The sequence below is a fragment of the Papaver somniferum genome, unplaced genomic scaffold (assembly GCF_003573695.1).
Source record: "Papaver somniferum cultivar HN1 unplaced genomic scaffold, ASM357369v1 unplaced-scaffold_117, whole genome shotgun sequence".
NCBI lineage: Eukaryota > Viridiplantae > Streptophyta > Magnoliopsida > Ranunculales > Papaveraceae > Papaver > Papaver somniferum.
The window spans coordinates 7,080,133-7,104,592 of NW_020620714.1; the positions used below are offsets into that span (position 1 = coordinate 7,080,133).

Below are 24,460 nucleotides of genomic sequence, written 5' to 3' on the forward strand. Positions count from 1 at the left end.
AAGATAATCTTTTCTAATATTAATCGTCATCCTTAAATTACTGTATTAAAGAAAAAATCTTTTTAGTCAATTAATTATATTATCAAAATCGTGATTACATGATCACTTACAAGAATAACAAAAACATCGAAATACAAGATTTCCTTATAACCAGTGAAACAAGTAGAAGGATCCAGGAGTAACGCCTGGACTGAAATTCACCGGGAACCCATATAACCTGGACTGTAATTGTCACAGCCACCAATTTCTTAATCTTACTACATTATGTTTTTGTCCCAAAAATGCATCTTAATTGAGTTAAGAATTTTAAGATAATGCGTCTGATGAGTTTAGAGAGTATATATAAAAGCTTCTGCTGGATATATTTATATACTTCAATACATAGTATGAAGGTACAGAAAAGACGCAGAAGTGCGCCAAGTAACATTGCAATAATACATCAAGTACACTGTACATTGAATATAATTGTGGTTTTTCTTTACTGATCCTGAAAAACTAGACTTGCAAAAAAAGGATGGGAAAAACCTCCAATATGTTATAAAAATCTTCAAAAAAAAAAAGAAAATGAATTAAATACTGTTCGGTGCTCAAAGGTCAGTTGACCTGACACTAAGAGAAGATAGAAGGCCGGCTGCCTGGACTGGTAACATGTCACCGAATGTCGACATGGCTGCTGCTGATTTGTCCTTTAGCCTTCCTACTTGTCCATCTGTAAGCATGGACCCTAGTTTCAGTGTGCTCTCACCAAATCTACTGCCGACCTGTAAATTTAGAAGAAGAAGATGGAAAGCCAAGTTAAACGGAAAGCACAAAAGCAGGACATATTAGAACATGGTATGTCCTCCGTAAAACATGTGGGTAGATATAATATGTTGCCATCCGTAAAACATGATATTAGAACAATCTTCGTAAGATATACAAAACCCATTCTCATTAAGTTCATAAGATATACAAAACTCATTCTCATTAAGTAACGGAACTTATGAATTCAAATATGCATTCTCTATCTTGACGATTTTTCCTGCCATAATAAGATGGTTTCACTGCTTTCAAATCTATGATCAGAAGATGTTAATACAAACAAATCGATATTTCACCCTTTTCTTTCAATAAGTGATGCTATTCCTACATGTAAATCTAGTAGCCTTGGTAGATACTATCATGTAAAAATAAGTGTTTGAGAAATAAACTAGGTTAGTCGATGACAGCTGAGCAGCACAGGCTTCCCAATCATCATACTCTATTGTAGCACATATGGCCATCAATTACCACCGTGACAACCCAACCACATTTCCTATAAGAGCTGTACAAATGCAAACAAGAAAGAATGATATACCTGCATGAAAGACTTAAGAAATGGACTGGCAACTCCAAAGCTAGATGTATTGTCATAATCAAGTTTTGGTGAGGTGTCTCCACTCGGATAGCTTTTCCAGGAGCTTCTGGAGGATATATCTTCAGTAGAACTTGGAAGAGCTGATTTAGCTGTCCCTCTTGAAGATAATGCTGGAGCACTGCATACCAACACGTGCAAGTTAGTACTTAGTACACATGTGCAAACAGAGAGCAAGCAAACTGAAATCGAAGAAAAAAATATTGTGAAGTTTGTCCAAATTTCTATTGCGTTCTAGATCAGCCAGTAAAACAACTATGAAAAAGGATCTAATGCAGGACAATGGAACACCGACCTGATTGGAAGGTATTTGAAGCGTGGGACTACGGAACACCTCATTATGTTTGACTCAGAATTGCTAGGTAATTTCCGCTGGGTGTCAGTGTACATTCGATTAAGCTGCACAAAGAAACCAAAGAGGACAGCATGCCGTAGGTATGCCTGTTTCTCATTCTCCCAGAGATAAGACTCATACCTGTCATGCCCAAAAATAAAAAAATTCAACTCGATATCTAATGCTAGAATAGAAAAATATATGAAACTGAGATGAGCATTTAAAAGCGCTACAATATATCTACAAAAGACAAAAACTTAGAACCAGAGGGACCGACTATTCCCCTGCATCTAAAAGAGTTGGCACAATTGGAATGTTGGCTCTAAAGTTTGCGAATTTCTATTGATACAATGAAATCATTAAATCACTGTCGTTTGACCCTCCCAACAACGGTTGGACGGTCACTTCAAAGAAATTCATTGGGAACTGAAAAAATGAAAATACTTACGTTTGCCAGTCTATAGGATCCAGTCTTTGTGAGAGACCACTTGTCAATTCCAGGACACTCTTTCTACTGACAGAGGAGTTCTGTTTTTGCACCTGGCTTTTCATAGAGAGCTTGGATTTGGGAGTTTTAGATAACTCATCGTTCATGTTCAAGTCACCCCCAGATAAAATATCGAAAACGAACCTCAAGTCTAATAGAATTTGCAGCACTCCTCTTTCAGTCACCTTAGGACTGCGAGCATCTAAGGTAGAAACAAAGCTGCCATATATACTCAGCACCTACAACATCATTTTAAAATCAATATCTACAAAAGGTATAAATCATCAGGGTGTCGCAAATTTGGAATGCGGTGCTTAAATTACTAATTAAGGGTTAAAACCAACAGGTCTCTCAAGGAAAAGTAATGAACAAGCTGAGAGTGTTTCCAAGAGAAAAAGTAATCCTTATTATGGTATATCTATCCTACATTTATGATTTCACAAGCTCACTTTTTTATGTCAAGAATATATGCTAATGGTCAACGTACAAAATTTCTAGTTTTCATTTTAAAAAATATACAGGGAGAAACAATATCAAGCAAGATTCAACCAAATGAAGCAAATCCGTGACCAAATGTTCAACAAGAACCTGCTAGTGACATGTGAATGAAAATTATGAAGCTAGTAAATTACTTACAAACACACAGATATTACTGATATAGTAAAGTAAAATGTCATTATAAGTACACGTAGTGATTCTACATAAGAATTAAACTAAGACATAAGGAGCGCATATTTACCCTTTCCAAAAGTCCCAGAGCAAACTTCTGCAGAATCAATTTGTCAAGGACGTGCCCTCCAATTCTATGAACCTCTTCACTAGCTTGATATAGGAAAGATGTAAGATAAAGTGAAGGCATGGAAGGAAGTTCTATCTTCATCTCCACAGGACCCTCACTGGCATTCTCTTGTTTAATGACAGTTTCTTCCCAGCTCTGCACGATAGTCAAATTAATACATAAACATCATCGAAAAGAACACAAAACCAAAATCAAAATAATATGATTACAGCTCATGTTCTGTGTCCATACTTAACAAGAACGGGTAACTCTTTGGACAGATCAAGATAAAAGATTTTCCAGCTAAAAGTCTAAAACCAACAAAGACTACGTCCTTCAAAAAATCTCTTCTGATAGAAGTAAAATGGAAGTATAATTACATACAGAGAAGACTTCACTTACCCTCGAGGAAGATGTCAATGACAATGCATCGTCGTTATTGATTTCCTTCGATAGAATGGCTGACAATTCATCAGATACCCAAGTAATCCACAAACTGTGAGCCCAAATACATATATCTCGGAATTTCGTGCTAAGTAAATCAAGTTTTGGACTGGCACTGTCAATCACCCCAGACAAGGCAGCCGAAGTAGATGAAGATTGTCTTCTGATGCCATTCAGACTTTGCCTTCTGGGGCTATCACGCATGGGAGAATCAAGGGAAATCCTCGAGTTAACTGGGTGGGGTGATGTTCCCTTATCAAACATCATAGAGCTTGTGGCATTCACCCATAACCTTGGAGAACCGAGTATCAAGGGTATGTGACTTGAGTGATTTCGAAATGCAAATAAGAGACGCCCAATGAATAGAGACCTTTCGACCAATATCGCTGGTGGTTCAGAATCCCCGTTGATATGCCTTATCGAAGATGAAAGGTGTCGAAGTTCCTCTTCAATTTCTCCCACTATAATTGATAAACTTTCATAACATTCATCCTGCAGATAAGAAGATAACTCTCTCAACCTTGATGCAGCTCTGGGAGACCCTAAGAAGCACATAAAATCTTCTAGAATTTTCTGGCATCTGCTGTCTACTGCATCTCTAATTTGACCAACTTCTGGACCGAAATATGCATTCAGACAACTATGGAAGTCATTTTCATCTGTTGCCCCTCTAGATGTCAATCCTGTACCAGTCTTTCTAACATTTGGCTCCAAAAACCAAACTCCGCCTCCTGTAGATGGTCTGTTTAAGTACGTTATGAAATCAATGCGACCTACCCCAGGAACTGGCACAATTGCCCTGATTGAATCCTTCACATTAACAACTCTACTTAAATCCTTAAATTCAGAATCTATAATCTCTTTCATCCTCCGAACAAAAGCATCCTCAAAAATCCCATCCCAGAGATCTTCGTCAGTACCCAAGACAAGTTCACGAATCCTATTCCAAGGAGATTCAATCTCAGATCCAAAAACACTCTTAAGCCACTCCAAACTCCCTTCCAACACCTTACGACTATCCAACGACTCTCTGATCAGCTTCTCAGCTGACGCTAACTCTTCCCCGCTAATAATACTATCAATTAAGTATCTCCCATTGACTTTACTAACAGTCTCTTCGCCACAAGTCTTCAACCAATTCAAACAAGTTTTAGCAATCAACTCCTTATCCAATACCAACATAACCGATTCAAGCTTCTCCCGATGTAATTTCCACTGCTTCACTTCCTCTTCCGGATTCGGCAACCCACCAAACAACTGCGAAGCGGGTGGTGACCCCAATATAGTCTTATAAAACAACGGCATATCATTCAACACCTGCAAAAACATTTCTCCTACCTGCCCTAAACTAACCTGAATTATCTTAACAATATCGCAAAAAACCGAAACCACATCCCCTGAACCCCCTAATTTCATCGAAACCCACGATTTCCTAGACTCCAAAAACAACCTCAACACCTCCTCCGGACCCAACTCATCAATTACCGCAACGGCACCCAATGCATCAGCATAAGCCCCAATCCCCAAATCATAATCCATCAATCTCTCTCTACTCCAAGCAGATATCTGCCCTTTAAAACTCTCAACAATCCCCCATTGATGCCCCAACAACGGAAAATTCTTCAAAAACTCCTTATTCTCACTACTGACAACCAAATCATGTACCAATTTCGCCCTAATGTACCTCCCAGAAGCCTCTAAAAACATAGATTCATCTAAACAACCCCAAATATTCTCAGGTGTATCCACCAAATACTTAACCCTAGAAGCAATTCCATAGACCCTTACTCTAACAGGATTACTGTAATTCATCCCCCTAGGGGTATTACCTCCATAATCATTGTTATTATTCGAAAGTGAATGAATGTAATTCTCAATCATGGAAATGTTTGATGATATGGATTGACATGATGATTTCATACATACAATTGAATCAGCTGAATCGATTAGATCACGGTAACGATTACCTACTAATTGACGGAGCTCTTCTTTCTTTTCCTGGATTTCTTTCTGCGTTTTGACCTCGATTGTTCGGATTTCTGAGATTGGTTTTGTGCGGAAGAGCGATTCTGCGTCTCGGAATCCTGTTTCGTCATTCGTTGTTGTTGACGTTGCCGTTGAGGCGCGAGGTGTTCTCATTGTTGTATTGGAGAGGAAAAACCTTGAATTTGTGTGTTCTGAGTTCTGTCGGTTGAGGTTTTTGTAGATCGGATCTGGAGATGGAGAAGAAGAAGAAGAGTACGATGAACGATTACAGTTGGGAAATTTGTATTTGTTGTTTTAATTTTTGTGAGGAGATGTCCTCTTACACTCCGGTTACACTAGTTTTGTTTGAGGCAGCTGCTTTATAGCCAGTTTGGCAGTCAGGATTCCGGAACAGAAGTGGTTTCTCTACTCCAGAAGTACGTCTTCAAGTCTGAATACTTTTTGCTTCAACTGCTTTTGGATACTGAACAGAAGTTGCTCCCAAACTAACATTATTTTTTCCTAAATTCTTTTTAATTTTCAATAAAATTATTCATAAGAAAATAAATTACAACAAAAGTTGGTGGATAGTCTGGCTATAAGCTGGGGTACCAACACCGTTTTGGATAACAATCCTATTTCTATGAAAAATAAAACTACTTATTCAAGAATGAGTAGTCATGGAAAGCAAAACAATTTATCAATCTCTTCAAAAAGGTTATAACGTTTTCTCCAAGCTCCTTAAGTTTAGTGAAGGCCAAGATACCAAATCCTATCCATGCGTAGTATATTTGTCAAGATATTTTTTGCGTTTACGAAGAATGGCATTGGAAACAACACGACCAGGTGTAAAAGGGACACTACTTGTGAAAGGCGAAACACCTATGACATCAAAACACGTGTCTTGTTTGTTCTCTCGATTATAAACCAAAATGTCGGCATGACGCAATGCAATGTTGTTATCAAATAAGAACCCCAGAGAAACCTCTTTCATAGCAGCAATCCCGACTTTATAACAAACATCTGCAAAGACTTCTCTGACTAAGTCATGAAAAAAATTAAGTCCAACATCATTTCTGCAGCGTAAGACATGGTCATTGTAAATGTGCATTTCCCGGTTAAAACTGGGGAAAAAATGTCCTTCTCAAATAAAGGATATTAATCGATAAGAGAGAAATATACAACTAAATTTCCAAAGCCATCTTGCTTTCCGTTGATTATTTTTATTTACTATTTTTTTTAGATACAATATTGGTCTGGACCAACCCCCTGACATATGCAAAGCCATTGAGCTGACTCCCTTAGCAGACCCATCCCAACCCCATAATTTAGGTAATAAGAGGAGTTTCTACGAGATCTCCAAACTCTTGAGCGGAGACTCGATCTGCTGAGCTCAAGTGTCAGAGTCGGGCTACTGGCCAACTGGCCTAATCCCTTTTGGTTCTTGCTTTTCGAATTCTAGAAATCGAAAAGCTACTTCTAGAGAAAAAATAAAGTTTTTTTGCTTCTAAAATTCGAGAAATCTGGGTAGTAATCTATGACATTCGCCGTCTTGTCACACGGTCCCAAAAGTTTCACGGAAAATTAAGGGATTTCATATTTCCTAAGATTGGATGAGGGGATTTATTTATCTTTTGTGAAGCAAAAAATCAACATTAGAGGATGAGAATTCACTTGGATAGGCTCGTAATCTCAAGCAGGATGAGAATTCACTTGGATAGGCTCGTAATCTCAAGCAAATTCGTGTAAAAATTTGTCGAAAATTATCTTAAAGATTGTGTTACTACTACCAACTTCCTTCTTTTCGACTTCTAGATATCAAAAAGCTATTTCTCAAAGAAGAAGAAAAAAAGCTTTCTTGCTTCTAAAATTTGAGAAATATGAACTTAATCTATGATAATCGCAGTCTTGCCACATGGTCTCAAAATTTTCACATAAAATTAAATTAGATTTTTCTTAACATTATATTAAGCAACAAGAGATCATTTGCCGCTAGCTTCATAATGTCATGCAAGTTCGTGTAAAAATTTGTTGAAAATTAATATATGGATTCTGTTACTATTGAAAGACATAATTTCATTTACCATTAGATTTTTGCAACCAGCCAGAGTATTGGCGGGTCTCTAATTCCAGGATTTTTTTGCAAGAAATACACTTGATTGTCTTAAAATTTTGATAGGTTTCCACTCGCTAGTAATTGAAAACCTCCCTAACGGGTAGGCCCAATTCTATTGGTTAGATTAACACTTCGAAAGAAAATGACCGTCAACATACAATCAATTTGCTAATAAAACTAGTACTCATTTTGGATTTTTGTTATTTTCCACTCATACAGAGGTATCAATTTCGCCAAATTTTTACACTAAGCCTTAAACGCAACAACTATCATGGCTTTAATTAATTCGGTATCCCAAATTACACATTAGTATGTTTGGGTAATTTAAGGAGCTAGTTTTCGACTTTTAAAAGTAAAAAAGGAAAAATAATTAGTTTGGATGCGCAATTTAAAAATAAAAGAAGAAGGCTTTTGTGAAGCTAAATGTCTTTGCTTATAATTTCTATTTTTCTGGTACCGAAACACCTTTTAAAATACTATAATCTTTTATTTTTTGAAATTATTTCGAAATTTTATACACAAACTAACTTCAATTACTTTCATTGTTTATCTTTTTTTGTTCTATTTTTTTTTCTTTTGATACATGGCATAGGTACGGACCATCTCTTTGGCACATCCAAAGCAAGTGAGCCAAGTCCCTTTAACAGACCCAGCCCAACCCTATAATTTCCATAATAAGAGGAGTTTTGAGAGTCGGGCTACTGGCCAACTTGGCTAATCCCTGTTGGTTCTTGCTTTTCGATTTCTTGAAATCGAAAAGCTACTTATAATAAAAAAAAAAAGAAAAAAGGTTTTCTGCTTCTAAAACTCCATATCTATGACATTCGCCGTCTTGCCACACGGTCCCAAAAGTATCACCAAAAATTAACGAATTGGATTTTTCCTACGATTGTATTAAGCGATGAGAGACCACTTGGTTAGGCTCGTAATCTCATGCAAATTCGTGTATAATTTCCTACTTTTCGAGAAAAAAAAATTTGTAGATTTCGAGAAATCTGGGTTGAACAATCTATTAAAATCGACGTCTTGGCACACGGTCTCAAAAGTTTCACACAAAATTAAATTTGATTTTTCCTAACATTATATTAAGTAACAAGAGATCACTTGGCTAGCCTCGTAATCTCATATCGGTTTGTGTTAAAAATTAATTTAGAAATTGTGTTACGACTGAAGTACACTTTTACCATTAGATTTTTGCAACTAGAATGAGTATTGGCGAGTCTCTGAATTCCAGTTTTTTCTGCAAGTGATACATTTGATTCGTCATAAAATTTTGAAAGTTTTACACTCACTAAAGTGGAAAACTGAAAAAGAGAAAACTAAAAAAAGAAGATATCTTCTCTTTTTCTTCCTCTTGAGTGTCGGGAGGCGTTGAGGCGCGTTGAAAACTCTATAAAATCAAACCACCAACAAAAACTCACCGAGATTGAAAAGTCAGTCTTAGAAATCAGAAACAACACTATTTTACTTTATAGTTAATTTTTTGTTTTTGGAAGTTATAAGAGCCTGTTTGGACACACATCCATAAGTAGCTTTTCGGTTCTAAAAATAAAAAGGAAAGAAGTTAGCATGGATACCCGAAGCAGACGTGTTTCTGCTTTTCCAAAAGCAGAACTTAAAAGAAAAAATATTTTATTTCACAAAAGGTTGATTTTTTTTGCTTCTAGAAATTGTTTTGAAATTTTATTGGGTACATTATTTATATGTGCCTACTTTTGACACTCAATAAATATATCCTTATACAACAATAAATTTGTCCCTACTTTTTAATAACATTATCCATTTAAAATTAGATTACTTTAATACCCTCACCCATGTAATATTTTTCTTTATTTTAAAATGGAACAAATTTCTTCCTCTACCACTTCACCACCACTACCACCACCACCACCACTAACATTCAACTACCATTCCACCACCACCATCTACCAACCGCCACCACCACTCCTTCACCACCACAATTACACCATCACCAGTCCTCCACCACCACTAGTCTGCCACCGCCACCACCATTAGTCCGTCGGCGCCACCACCGCCACCATCACCACGCCACCGTCACCACCGCCATCACTGGTTCAGATATTTTTGTATCAACAACAGTAGAAGTTGATCCAGTTTAGGGGATCAACAACGGTAGTTGATCCAAAAAAAATAGATCAACAGTAGAAGTTGATCCATGTAAATGGAGTGAACTTGGCGTGAGTCGAACATGCATCATCTGACATGGAGTCAGTCATGCTACCATTGCACCATAAGTTCAACATTGAGAGAAATTTACATGATTTAAACTACAAGCATGATTATACTAGTCCAAGAAAATGTTGTCAACAATAGGAGTTGATTGGATCAACAACAGTAGTTGATCCCATAAAAAATTGGGTCAACAATATGAGTTCATCCCATAAGTGAGATCAACAACCGTAGTTGATCCATAAAAAATAGGGTCAACAAACATAGTTGATCCCATAAATGGGATCAAAAACAACAATTGATTCCATAAAAACATATAAACAATAACAAATGATCATAACATGTAGCTTAACCACCGTGTGTCTCTCTGAAAAGTTCTCAAACCTAGACAAGCACCACCACCGTCCCAAATGCAACAAAATCACACTTAATCTTCACCGCCGCCGCCACCACCACCACCACCACCACCACCAAAAACAATCAGAATCACCACTATCTCTATCTCCAATTATCAACAACAGTAGGTTATCCCATAAAAAATTGGGCCAAAAACATGAGTTCATCCCGTAAATGGGATCAACAACCGTAGTTGATCCATAAAAAATTGGGTCAACAACTGTAGTTAATCCCATAAAAGCATATAAACAAATAACAAATGATCATCCTGTAACTTCACCACCGTTATGTCTCTTTAAAAGGTTCCCAAACTTAGACAAGCACCACCACCGTCTCAAACAGAAACAAAATCACACTTAATTTTCACCGCCGCCGCCACCACCACCACCAAAAACATAGCAGCAACCACCATTGTAACAAAACCTAAAAGAAAGTTGAATCATACCATTTTCTGAACCAACAAATCTCGATCTCTGAAATCTGAATCTGCAACTTGAAATTAATCTTTGAATCTGGTTTAAAAATTCGTTGAAATCGAAAACTAAAAAAACAAATCTGAACCCTTAACTTGAAATCTGAATCTACAACACCAAATCAAAAACCAATAAAAAAATCAATTCCTGGATTCTGGTTTAGAAATCATTGAAATCGAACACAAATCGTGATATCTCTGTTGATGCTAGTGGCAGACTTGACGGAGATTGTGGTGCTGGTTGTGGTGGCGGCGAGATTCTGCTGTTGGTGAGGCGATGAAGATGGTGAAACGAAGAAGAAACGAAGAAGAATGAAGTTTCTGTGTAAAACGAAGAAGAATGAAAGAAAGGGAGGAAGGTTAAACAAGGTAATATCATAATTATTTTTTTGGAAAAATTTATAATTATACCATCGGGGATATTTGTAAAGTTTTATAGGGATACTTGTGAAGGCCCATCAAAAGGAGGGACAATAATTCAATTACCACGATTTTATACCCAGGCTAATTTCTTGCTTTTTGAGTTTTACATATGGAAACGATACTTATGGATTTTATCAAATAAGCACTTACAAATTTCAGAACGAGTTATAGAAGCAAAAAAGTCGACCTATTATGAAGGGAAATATTTCTGCTTCTGCCTCATGCTTCTGTCCCTCCATCTAAGATGTAGTCTGGCCGCATACATTTTGTATGTGGCTCATCTTTATATTTTGACACATATATAACTTAATAACCTTCCCCTTCAAATTCCCTAAACTGATTTACTTTTTGAGAAAAGTCATTCTGAAATTTCATTGAAAACTAAATTTTTGATTGTTCAACTTGATTATGTCGAAAGGTTACTTTTTAGGGTATGTACAAATGCCCAACTGTCAGAAAACGAAAAATTTGGCCTCAGTATTTCATGAGATTCTTTTTAAGATACACTTGAATTTGCTAAAATGGTCTGCTAGCCTATAACATTCCCAACCCTCCCTAAAGAGTAAAAGACAATTCTACCGCTTGCATAAACACGATGGGAAACTGACCCTCGACAAACAATAAATTTTTGATAACAAAAACGCTTTCTTCGTTTCTTCCCATCATAGTGGAAGCATTTGTTTCACCAAATTTCTTTACTAAACTTAAAAAGAAACAATTGTAGCCTTCGTTAGTTCCTAATCCGAGTTCAACACTTTTTCTTTTTCTTTTCTTTTTTATCTAAAGAACAACCTTAACTCAAGAATAAAACACTGGAATCATTAATGCCATCTTTACCTAAAATTTCATCCAACTTCATAAAACTTTTCATATTACAAGAAGGTTACCAAAATCCATAGATTAACCTAATCCCACGTATTTGAAAGGTTATAACTCCTCGTGAAGTTCACCAACCTCCTACGGAAAAAAACTCCTTTATGTTTGGTGTAAATTGTAAAAAGTGAACAAAAAAAAACTAAAATGGGGTGGAAATAAAAAAATAGACATTTTTACACTCCCACCCATAGTCTCATAAAGTGATAATAATATCTTCTCTTTTACAACCCGGGGAGTTTGAAAAAATTGATGTGGATGATGTAAATACTTATAACCTAAAGATTATGCCTTTAATTAGAAGCTTACAATAGAGTGATTACTTGGAAACTGAGTTCTACTTCGATCAGGGAACCAAGCTTTTCTCAATTAGGAAAGCTAGACTGAACTAGCTAAAAATATGAAACCTGTTTAGAACTTGGATCTGAAAATCCATCGGCGCAGTTTTATCAGGGACTGCACCACTTGGGAAGGAATTACAAGATGCTCTCAAGAGTAGCGTTCCTCAAGCAATTTTTGGACAAGTAAATTGATAGTTATCATCTGCCATCAATGTGCGGTTTTATCGGGGGAGGCACCACTTGGTAAGGAATTGCAAGATGCTCTTAACAGCAATGTAGTCAATACCGGATTTCGTTGAATATTGGCCAAGGCCGAATTACGATATTTCAGGTCAAATATCAACATCTCGGATAACACAGAAACTGATATTATCAGCGGTATTTCGGCCATCTCGGCAAAGATTTACTACATTGCTTAAAAGGTGAAGTCAATACAGATGGTACTATAACGTGTCCCGTAACTCATATTTTTGAGATTTGACGTGTCACAATAGCGGTATCGTGTTGTAACTATGTCTCGCGATAGTGTCTGTGCATCAAAGCTCAATCCTAAAACAAAAATATGGGTTCAATAATTCATGACACTCATTATTAATTCATGACATTGACCATTGGCCACCTCCCAAAATTTCATTTGGTGTAATAATATTATGCAAGTTTGTGCATAAAATTGTTAAAAATTATTTTGCAAAACTCATAATTTTATTTTCCATTAGATTTTTGCATTCATCTAAAAGTGTTGGCTAGTCTCTAAATTTTGAGATTTTTCCTCACACACACATTTGAATTGGCTGAAATTGTTTGTTACTCACTGATATCCCAAAACCTCCCTAAAAAGTAAAAAAAAAAAATATATTGGTTATAGATTAAGACTTTAAGAAAATAACCCTCGACAAACAATCAATTTTTGCTAATAAAAGCACTTTTGTTAACTTACGTTCTCCGGTCATATTTTTTTTCCACCAGACTCTTCTACTAAACTCTAAAAGCAACTACTATGGCCTTCATTAATTCCCAATCCTAACTCAACACTTTTTTTTTTCATTTTTTCGGAAAACTCCAACTCAACACTAAAACACTGGAATCTTTAGTAAATCTCTACTTTCACCAAACTTCACAAAAATTTTCATGCTATCAAGAGGTTACCTAGTTCCACACAGTTGAAAGGTGGTAACTCATCGTGGATTTTGATAATCTCCATGTGAAAGTTCGCGACTCCTCTGGAATTTGGGTGCATATCGTAAAAAGTGGTTACAAAGGGCAAAAAGCATAGGTGGAAATAAAATAATAGACATTCTTACACTCCCGCTCACACTGATAAAGCGATAATAATATCTTCTCTTCTTTTCCTCTTCAGTATCGGGCGGCGTCAAGTCGCGTTGAAAAGTCTATATAATCAAGCCACCAACACAAACCCAGCCGAGAGAAATTCTTTTCAGAATTTTCCCCCTCCTCCTCCGCCGGGCCTTTTATCAAAACCCTAGAAAAATATCCCCCAAAATCCCCTTATCGGTATCTTCAGTAATGGCACCGAAAGAAGTAGAATCAGTAACTGAAACCCTAGAACCGTCATCATCAACATCAATAGATCAAAGCAGAACGGAATCAGTAGATTCGTCATCGTCAGTACAATCATCTTCGTCTACGGCTACGGCATCGTTGAATAGGAATGGATCTACTGGGAAGAAACTACTTAATGCTAAGGCACCAGAATTTGTTCCTAGAACTAATTCTAGTAATGGTCGGAGTACCGATTTGTTAACACAGCAACCGTCTAGAATCGTGATTCAACAAATTCAGACTCCGATTCATTTGTTTCCTTCGCCTAATTTTCATCATCAGTTTCAGAATCATGGATTTGGTGGTGGTGGCGGTGGCGGTGGTGGAAATAGTACTGGTACTGGTACAGGTGGTGGTGTTGGTGGTGGGGATCATCATGATGTTGTTGGGAATACTCAAGTACAAGTACAAGATCCAGATCCTGTTCCCAGAACTACTAATGGGTTGTCTGAAGAGATTTCTCTTAAGATTGTGAAACAGGTGAGTTTTTTTTTCTCTGAATTGCATGGTTTTGGGCGGTTTTTAGTGATTTTAGTGAGCATTCTTAGTGTTTTGAGTGTCAGTTACTGTGGAATTTGGTTTTTTGGATTGGAATTTTGAGTTTTTGGTTGAATTTTGAGTGTGAATTATCATCAATTTTGGGGGTTTTAGATGGGTAACAGTGGGTTGGGACTATGGGTGAAAAATTGATTGAGTGATGCGTTCTTACTTGTTTGATTCTGTGGATTTTGTAGGTTGAGTATTATTTCAGTGATGCGAATTTGGCGACAACAGATCATCTTATAAAGTTTATCAGTAAAGACCCAGAAGGATTTGGTAAGTTGTTCTAAAATTTTATGATGTTGAGAAAAGTGTATTGGCTTTGTAATTTCATGTTACAGTAATCAGTATAGGACCATTTGATCTGGTAAGTACCAAGTCCCACATCGAATTGGTGAAAGTGTCTATTACTTATGCAAATATGTGATGGCAAATTGAACCGATAACCATCGACTGAAGTTCTGTAGGACTGCCGGATTTGGTAATGAAAAAGTGGAAACTGTATGGGTTATGAATTGAATTGTAGAAATGATTTGTGTTGTAAACTTGGAGTCCTTAAACTTTGACTGTTGCTTTCTGTTTCAGTGAGATGAATTTAATCTCAACTGTCTACCAAATGACAAACTAAAGAGAGGCTTGTCAAATAAACATAAACGGTCTTGATCTACAAGAAACTTAGGGCAGAGTTGAGCATCATGGATTATCATTCTTCTGATTTTAACAAGGCTTTGTTGTTTTTAACAGTGCCAATGTCTATAGTCGCGTCTTTTAAGAAGATTAAAGCCCTTGTTAGCGGGCATGCTCAACTAGCTTCTGTTCTCAAGAAGTCTTCAAAGCTTGTAAGTGGTTAGCTTCATTTAACTGTTTTCAGTAATCATGTCCCGCACATTAAAATGAATTTTTAAGGTCCATTCTCATGTTGTTTTGGTGCTGAAATCTGCAGGTTGTAAGTGAAGATGGGAAGAAGGTCAGGCGTCAAACTCCATTCACCGAGTCAGATATGGAAGAATTGCAGGTACTATCACTTACTACTTTGCTATTTCTGATGTATCTTGGAAAGAAAGTACCTGCCTAGTATGACTTTTTTTTGAGTACCCATATCTTGTCATGGGCTGTGAATGCACAACACTACTGGGTTTTTAAATTAACAATCTTGAGCATGGTTGGTCAGTGACACTTTTAAGTTAGCAAGTCTAATATTTCATTATCTGCAAAAAAAATTCCAAGGTGTAGTAATGAAGGTAAGGTACATGTAGTTTGCTCTAAAAAATTGACAGTTTAGGAACAGTTAAAAAAAGACTCTAGTAACTCTTTTGTGGTTAAATATCATGATTTCGTGAGTTTTTGTTTTGAAAATTGAATTGCTTTCTTGGCCATTCATTTAATAATTTGAATCTTGGCATTTCCCGACTTTTTTTTGGTTAGGATAACTTTTGAACATATGTATTGTTAATTATTTTTCTCTATAGGAAGGTTGTTTCCACTGACCATATTTGATGCAATGTTTCTCTCAATGTGCAGTCACGGATTATCATTGCTGAAAACTTACCTGAAGATCATTCCTACCAGAACCTCATGAAAGTATTCTCTGCTGTTGGAAGGTAAGAAAGTTTATTTGTTTACAACTGCCACCCTTTCGTTGGTAATTGCTGTTAGATCTAATTACGAGAGTTTATTCCCTTTTGGTAGCGTCAAGACAATACGTACCTGCCAACCTCAGCCCTCTAATGGTGGTGGTGGTGCTTCTGCAGCATCTAAATCGGGAAAAGGCGAAAACATGCTTTACAGTAATAAGGTGCTTGTCTTCCATGGTGTAGTTACTATTAATATCTTGGAAATCTGAATTTGTGGTTGTGGCTGTGACCAAGTATTTTCTGTTTTGTTACGACAATCTTAGCAGTTAATGAATTTTTCTATTAATTGTGCAGTTGCATGCATTTGTGGAATATGAGACTGTTGAGCTAGCTGAGAAAGCTGTAAGTGAATTTGATATTTTTATATTAACATTTGGGACATCAAATAGTTTGTTTCCATCTCTTTTTATTTGTAGCTGTTATTTATTCTTCTGATAATTCGTTTTGGTTGATTTTATCCTCTTGGTGGGCAGGTTGCTGAGCTTAATGATGAGAAGAATTGGAGAAGTGGTGTAAGAGTCCGTATACTGCTTAAGCGCAAGGTATTCCCACTGTCCGATTCTTGCGTGTTTTTATATCCTAGAAGTTAGTATTGATATATTTATCTAAAACGCCTTTGCCTCATTGCATCTGATTAGCAACTTATTGTTTGTCGAAGTTGTACCAGAAGTTGATTATAGTAAAACCCATCGATTTTGGGCAATCATTAAATCTGGAGTAGATGATTTGTTTAGACATTCTGTGTGGTGGCCGTTAAAACTGGAATATTTGCATAGGCTGATTATAGTAAAACCCATCGATTTTGTGCAATGATTAAATCTTAAGTAGATGATTTGTTTAGACATTCTGTGTGGTGGCCATTCTGTAAAACTGGAATATTTACATAGGTTCTTTTCTTATCATTTCCCTTGTACAGTCGAAACCTACCCAAGGCAGAAAAGCAGTGGTTGAAGATAAAGCAAATGGTGAAGAAGAAAGCATACCAATATCTGAGCAGCAACCAAATGAGAAGCAGCATCCAGATGATCCTTGTCAATCTGTGTCTGCGGCCACATTGAATGAACAGATTGTAAGTTGACTTTTTGAATACTAGCTAAATTCTGCACATAGTTGCAAATAAGATCATTATTGTTGAATGTAACTGTGATACTTCTACAGGGTGAGGAGTGCATCGATAAGGAGGGTGGACAACCTAAGAAAGGTCGGTCCCGTGGAAGAGGCAAGGGTCGTGGTCGAGGTCAAGGTCAAGGGCAAGGTCAGTACCACCACAATAACCACCACAATGGCCACCACAATAACCACCACAATAACCACCACAGTAACCACCGGAATGGTCACATAGGTACTCCCCCTTCTACTAATGCATTTCAGAAAGAACATACAACCCTGGTGACTAAACCGCCTCCAGGTCCACGAATGCCTGATGGGACCAAGGGATTTGCAATGGGTCGGGGAAAGCCTCTTTTAACCAGTACTGCATAGGAACTTCAAATTTTCAAAGTTTGGATCTCCGGTGTGAATTAGTATTGGTGTTACTGTATGTGACGCTCGTAATCTATTCCTGGTTTTGATGGTGGGTTTTAGTTAGGGCGCTATCAATCCATTTGTTGTTCGTAAAAAAGAAAATGTTTCTTGCTTATCTTTAGATTCCTTAGTAGAGTTTGGATTAAGCAAACTTATGCGTAGATTCTTTCTCCTAGTTTATGATGTAAAAATTAAAAAAAAAAATAGAAATAGAAAAGAAAAAAGAAAAATCTAGTTTAATCTGTTATACTTACTGATGGTACTTTCATGTCTGTTAAGGATTTGGATTCAATATATAAATTAATGAAACCTTTTCAGCGGTCTGTGTTCTGTCTTCCTGTCGCGTTTACCTGTTTCTTATGCCGTAGGGATTGAAAATAAAGATGAGTGAAGCTATTTTCGGTCGGATTCAGTTGTAAAATGATGAACACAAACCTGTGTATAATATAAGTTTCGAGGACCATCGGGGCTTAGCCAGGAGTCCGATTCTCAAATAGGAGGTCAGCATTTCGGGTCTCCGCTCCAACATTGGAGATCACGTTGGAGATCTCGTGTAATTATTACTAACTGTGGGAAACGGGTCCGAGTTTACTAACTACCTGTAGGGAACGGGCCCGAGTTTGCTGAGAGGGATTAAGCCGGTGGCTACACTGCGAGGGCAGTAGGGGCTATGCCTAGTTTCAAAAATAATAATATAAAAAGAAAAAAATATGACTTCGAGGCTTTATACCCGGCAATCAGCACAAAAACAGCAACAACTAAAGATATTATTCGTTCTTTCATTTTGACCGGAAAATCAAACGGCTATTCACCGTCTTCGACAAACACACCGTGCTTACACCTTTGCATTTAATTTTCCAAATCTTTAATTTGTACTAAATTATTCGATGCAATGGATGATTTTAATTGTGATTCTTTCTGGTTTAATATACAATCCTGTTATAGGGGCGGCAAGTGTGATAATAATGTCGTTTTAGTTGGTTAGGGGATGTCTTATAGAGGTGTAAATTGACTAATTTACCCATTCTTTTTTGGTTGAAGATACATAACTGTCCTCCCCTATTTCTAAACCTAATGAATCAAAGAAAATCAAAACATTTTTTTTTTCATTTTCATCTTCTCTTCTCCTCTTCCATTAAAACTGAAATTTTCATCGTCCTCGATTAATCGGAAATTTGAAAAATTGATAATCATTGATTGAAAACTATATAAGAGATGTCGAAGAAGGTTGACGAAGATTGAAGTTAGTTTTGTATCAAAAATCAGGGCTTTGGAACAAAATTGAAATTGAAATTTCTGTATAGCATGTGAGTTACGGTTGGTAATAAAGCCAATTGGAACCGTAACTATATATTTGGTTGATGTTACGGTTCATTTAACTCAAATACCAATCGTAAATTCTTGATTTTGAGAAAGAATGTTCAGTTACGAATTTTTTTTTGCAACCGTAATTGATTTACGGTTGGTCTCGATACTTAAGTTACGGACAACAATTCTTTCTGGATGTTTCATATTTTTTTTTTACGGTTTGTATTTGCATCATTGTTATCAATCGTAATTGAGTTACGACTTGTAACTCAAATAACCTTACCAACCGTAAAACATACTGTATCTTAGCAATTTATCCGGTTCAAAAATGAGTTGAAATACCAACCGTAAGTCAGTTACGGTTGGTCTCGATTCATTAGTTACCAACCGTTATCTTTTACGGTTGCTATATGCTGTCATGTTTCAAATCGTAATTAGGTTAGGGTTCATACCGATTTTTTTTTTACCAACCGTAACTGGTATTCCGATTGGGTTTTCCCCAAATTGAACCAGTTACGGTTGGCATTCGATAATTTATGAACTGTAACATAGAGTTACGGTTGGTCAAGAGCACAATTCCAACCGTAAGTTCTTCTGAAAATGTAAAAGTTTTGATTTTTTTACGTATTTTAGATAGTTTTGAGTGACAAAAAGCTAATGAGAACTAATTTAGAAGTATAACCGGTGATTTTCAGACTCTGGTTCTTCACTTTATTGGCTAATTTCTTCAATTGATTGAGATTGACCTTGACTTTGGGTTAAAACATCTCTACCATCTAACAAATACTGCATATCCGGATCTCCATCAAGAGGAATGTAGTATTTGTTTTCTCTATCATATAGAGATTCACCCGTCTCAAATTTGTCACTGAAATCACTCATTTTGGTTGAGTGAATCAAAATCTAGAGTTTCACAAATATCACAAAAGTTTTTCTTTTCAACGCTGAACTTTTTTTTTTTTAACTCTAAAAATCTGATTTTGATTTGTTTTAGAGTAAATATAAGTGAACTTTGATTATCAAAACTAAACTAGACTATCAACACTAAACTAAATTATCAGCACTAAATTATGTAAGGATTAATTAGTCATTTTCAGTTTTCTTTTTATAAGGGACACTTCAAATTACCATGTAATGATTCTTTTTTGTCCTATTACCCGCCGCCCCTCTAATAGAATAACAGGATTGATAATGTAAACAGTAAATTTCTCATGTATACGCGCCGGACATTTTGTATACAATTTGTAATGATCTTACATCCATAAATTGGGGACGAACTTTTTCTTGATTTCTTGAAAATCATCTATAAATGATTTTCAGCATTCAGCATTGAGGTTCTCCAGTTGGGGATCCGAATCCACGCTGTTTTTCGTCCTTCCTTGTTTGCTACCAACAACCGTGAATATATGCATGATTCTATACCATGTGTATGTGTATAAAAACTTAAATTCAAGCCAAAGATAATGTTCTCAACCTCTCATCGATTTATTGCAACAACCAAAGGAACTATGGAACAATTGTCCAGCAGTAAATCAAAGTCCGACAATAAGGTCACACGTTTGATCCTCCACCTCTCCATGTTCAAGTCTTTAACCATGGTCAGATGGATCTGCCGAAGCCACTTCCTCTGAGACAGAAACCTAGGAGGAAAAAATGGTGCCGCACTTGGAACTTCTGGAACTTACGATGGGTCCCAGCAAGATCAAGATTCAACCGGCGCCTGAAAAGCTGCAAACATGTATGCAACATTATATAATTGGTGTTGTAGCAGTTTGTTGGTAAGGTATCATTCCTACCTATTTCGCCCCATTAGACGCTTGGATTGCGCCTATCTAGTTACTGAGGACATGGGTTTGTCCACTGTTTTTCTTGGCGGAGTCTCGCTATCAGACTGCTCCCTTGATACATTTCCTCATCTAGAGATGCTTGGATTGCGCCTAATTGGCACCAAGGAAACATAGTTTTGTTACTCTGCTCTCCTAGTCGCAGTGGCGGAACCGAGTTTAAACATTAGGGGGCAATTTTTTTTATTTTATATGTAAGTAGTCGACTCTGTTTTGTCAAATAAAGCATTTAGAAATTGTAATTTCTAGTTTGGACATTGATTTAGGGCGAAAGATCTGGATATGTAAGCAAATAATCAAATTCTATGTAATTCTTAATTACTTTTTTCTTTTTAGTTTCCTAATTAAATATTGAAAACAAAACTAGTGACAAAACCCCTAGGTGAACAAACTAGTGATAAGAAAAAACCGGTCATATTATTTCTACCAAATAAAAACCGTTTCAAATAAAACTGGGACAAAAACCCCAAGTTAAATGATAATGAGCAAATTTAACTTTTTTTATTTAAAAAAAAACCCAATTGTACCCTTTCATCTTTCTTCTTCTTCTTCTCTGATTTCTTTCTTTTTTCCTACTCCTTATCCCACCACCATCATCACCAGCAGCAACAATGGATCTCCACGAACACCAACAACAATTTTATTCTCCCCCGACACACCACTTCCCTGTAATTCCTTGTAAATTTAGTTTGTTCATTGAGAACGGTTGTTGTTATTAAAGCCGAGAGATATAAATCGAGAAATTCTTTTCTCAATCGTTCATTTCAAGTCCCTAAAACTGAGAAAGGAAGAAGCAGCAGTTGCCGCTGTTATCACCTGAAATTAGTTCGAGACAGAGATGAAGAAGCAGAAAAGAACGGCGCTGATTCAAGAGATGAAGAATTCGAGAGACGTTTTCTTTCAATCATTAGTTCATTCATTTCCCTAAAACTGAGAAAAGAAGAAGCAGCAGATGCCGCTGTTTTATCACCTGAAATTGAGAGTAAATCTCGTTGCTGTTAATCGAGAAATAGATCGAGAATTGGGAGATGTGAAAAGGGTAAGATAGAGATGATGGATTTGAAACAGATTTAAGATGGGTTGAATCTGAGATTGCAAGAAATTGGATCTGCATCTCGTCTGGGGTTGATTCAGAAATTGAAACTCATCGTTGAGTTAGATTGATGTGAAGATGTGAATTAGGTTGTTGCTGGTGAAATTGAGGTTCTGACGATGGAAATTGGTTAGGGTTTGGTTTCTGCTGCTCCTGTAGATATCTGAGATGAATGGAGAAAAAGATGGGGATTGGAGGAATTTATGGTTGATAGAAGGCTTACAAGGAAGAAGTAGAAGAACTGAAGTTGTAGCTGGTGGTGATGATGAAGTTGCAGAACCAGTTGCTGCTACCACGACGAATTTGATATGAAATCGAGGTCTTGTTGTGATGAATTTATGAACAGGTTTTTCCTGAAATCGAAGTATGGAAGAGGATGATGATTGAATTGAAGTGGGGGTTTCTATAACTGAAGAATTATGTGATGTATGTGAACTGATGGTGCTATGGGTTAGGCTCTTGGATAGAGTTTGTCATAGAGAAGATTTAGTCGATGGAGGATTTAGAGATGGTTTTGGTGCAATGGAGTTGGAGAATGGCAGAAGCTTGAATATGAGTTGTTGCAATGAGTAAGTTGTGGATGTTGTGCAATGAGTTTGTGGTTGCTGTGTGATTGTTAACAGGTTTTTGAGGCAGCAAAGAGATGCAGGTGGAAGTGGCCTGAGTTTGAAATGCAATTGGTGTTGTATATGAATGAATTGCAGGTTACCTGAGCAGCTGCAGGTGGTATATGCAAATGGGGTTGTGCAGGCGACTGAAATGGTGTTGGTCTGTGTTGCAGACAAGGAAATGGAATATAAGATGGCAGTGTTGGTTTGATGGACAAAGGCTGTGACTGAAGAAAAAAATAAATTGAATTGATGGCCTGGTGGTTGAAAGAATAGAATGAGGTTGTTGATACAATGATGTTGGCTTGAATGAATGATTGAGAAGATTCAGATATAAATGAATGCTAGGAAAAGCAGGAAAGTATTGTGGAGTTGTGGATTATAGGGTTGGAATTGGCAGTGCAGGTTAAGATGCAAAGAATAGGGCCTGGTGGATAGTGCAGCTGGAGTTGAAGCAATTGAAGGTGGATAGTGCAGCTGGGTTTGTAGAGCTGTTTTTATGTAGAGCTGTGTTACAAGAGATGATGCTGTAAACTAGAGAAGAAATGAAGCTTAAATGAAGTGCAGCTACTGATGAATTCTGATGAAACCAATTATGGTTTCATCTTATTTATGATGAAACCATAATCGGTTTCATCGTATTTATGCTGGAACCAAAATAGGTTTCATCATTTTTTGTTAGAATCCTTTTTGGTTTCATCATTTTTTACTGTTGTTTATTTGGTTTCGTTTGCCATATGAACATTATACTTGCACCTTACTTTCTTACATACAGTTATTGGTAGTTGTACTTACCATCAAGATGTTTCTTTTACGGATGAACTAGCACATACTTACAGTTGAAACTTCATTTAAACATGGTTCCTATATCACACATGAGTTTAAATGTCTTTTAAGTTTGGCTTGAAATCGAACACACAACTAAATCAATTCGACAAGAAAAAATGAATTCAACGGTTGAAACCATTCATAAGCAATTGAAATCTCTTAGAAAATATTATAAGCATTTTGACAGGAAATATATAATGTTGCAAAATGCTATCACAACTTTCTAACAAGTATTACAACTAGTTGATAGTTACACCAATGTTTTCATTGATCTGCTTTTGCCATCAGGATTTTGAATGCCAACTTTGCTCTCATGTTTCCCATCTTTTATGATATCCCCTCTTCAGAAACTTCATTTTCCCTTGAACAGGCTCTTCATGCAATAGCTGAAATGAACTCCAAAATTTCACCTGAAATTACAAACAAATATTTCAAGCACCCGAAAAAGAAATTGATTCACAAATTACAAACACACATAGTTGATTTTAGCATTTCAAAATCAACATAATTGGATTTTAACTTATCCTTTTTGCTCACAACATGTATAGCTTTTAGAATTTGTACGTTTCTGGTTGATTAATTGTGTCACCGATCTCTTTAACGTGGTCAAACCGAATCTGGAAATGGTGAAACCAAATCTGGTTACATCACATAAACTTTAAGTAAAAAAATCAACATAAATTGATTCCAAGCATATATAAACCATAATTAAAAATGATGAAACCAAATTTGATTGCATCAAAGAAACCAATTAGTAAAAACATCAACAAATTTGGTTCCATCTATAAGTAAACCATAAATGAAAATGATGAAACCATAATTGGTTCCATCAAAGACACTGAAATAAATAAATAAAATAAATAACGCCAACAGATTTAGTTCCAACCATAAGTGAAAATGATGAAACAAAATTTATTTACATCAAACAACCATTAAGTAAACACACCATCAGAATTGGTTTCAAGCATATGTAAACCATAAACAGAAACGGAGAAACCAAATCCGGTTACATCAAACAAGCATTAAGTAAACACACCAACAAAAAATTGGTTTCAAGCATATGTAAACCATAAACAGAAATGGTAAAACCAAATCTGGTTACATTAAACAAAAGTTAAGTAAACACACCAACAAAAAATTGGTTTCAAGTACATGTAAACCAAGGTAGAAATGGTGAAACAAAATATGGTTTCATCATACAAACATCAAATAAACACACCAATAGAAATTTTAAAATTGAACCGTGAATAATAAAATGAAAACAAATGAAACCTAAACCTAATTAATAGCTACAAACACATGAAAACAT

The 24,460-nt window shown here is 36.3% G+C and overlaps 2 protein-coding genes across 2 annotated transcripts; one reads left to right on the forward strand and one right to left on the reverse strand.

Annotated features, from left to right (window-relative positions):
• Window positions 1–339: 339 nt before the first annotated feature.
• Window positions 340–5,752, reverse strand: LOC113329917 (conserved oligomeric Golgi complex subunit 1-like). Its single transcript, XM_026576754.1, has 6 exons — window positions 3,395–5,752; window positions 2,954–3,148; window positions 2,176–2,453; window positions 1,689–1,868; window positions 1,337–1,514; window positions 340–761 (listed from the first exon to the last, which is right to left on the reverse strand). The coding sequence occupies exons 1-6, from the start codon at window positions 5,573–5,575 to the stop codon at window positions 588–590; spliced, it is 3,186 nt and encodes a 1,061-aa protein (XP_026432539.1). The 5' UTR covers window positions 5,576–5,752; the 3' UTR covers window positions 340–587.
• Window positions 5,753–13,609: 7,857 nt separating this feature from the next.
• LOC113329964 (la-related protein 6B-like) lies at window positions 13,610–17,788 on the forward strand. Its single transcript, XM_026576820.1, has 10 exons — window positions 13,610–14,252; window positions 14,507–14,588; window positions 15,057–15,151; window positions 15,256–15,327; window positions 15,834–15,913; window positions 16,002–16,107; window positions 16,241–16,288; window positions 16,420–16,488; window positions 16,863–17,015; window positions 17,105–17,788. Exons 1-10 carry the CDS (start codon window positions 13,737–13,739, stop codon window positions 17,426–17,428), a joined length of 1,545 nt encoding a protein of 514 aa, XP_026432605.1. The 5' UTR covers window positions 13,610–13,736; the 3' UTR covers window positions 17,429–17,788.
• The last annotated feature ends 6,672 nt before the right edge of the window (window positions 17,789–24,460 follow it).

Coding starts and splice junctions, on each gene's coding strand:
- LOC113329964 (XM_026576820.1), top strand. CDS start 13,737: ATGGCACCGAAAGAAGTAGAATCAGTAACTGAAACCCTAGAACCGTCA. Junction 16,489..16,862: donor GTATACTGCTTAAGCGCAAG/GTATTCCCACTG, acceptor TCCCTTGTACAG/TCGAAACCTACCCAAGGCAG. Junction 17,016..17,104: donor CCACATTGAATGAACAGATT/GTAAGTTGACTT, acceptor ATACTTCTACAG/GGTGAGGAGTGCATCGATAA.
- LOC113329917 (XM_026576754.1), bottom strand. CDS start 5,575: ATGAGAACACCTCGCGCCTCAACGGCAACGTCAACAACAACGAATGAC. Junction 3,149..3,394: donor CATTGACATCTTCCTCGAGG/GTAAGTGAAGTC, acceptor ACTATCGTGCAG/AGCTGGGAAGAAACTGTCAT. Junction 2,454..2,953: donor CTCTGGGACTTTTGGAAAGG/GTAAATATGCGC, acceptor ATGATGTTGTAG/GTGCTGAGTATATATGGCAG.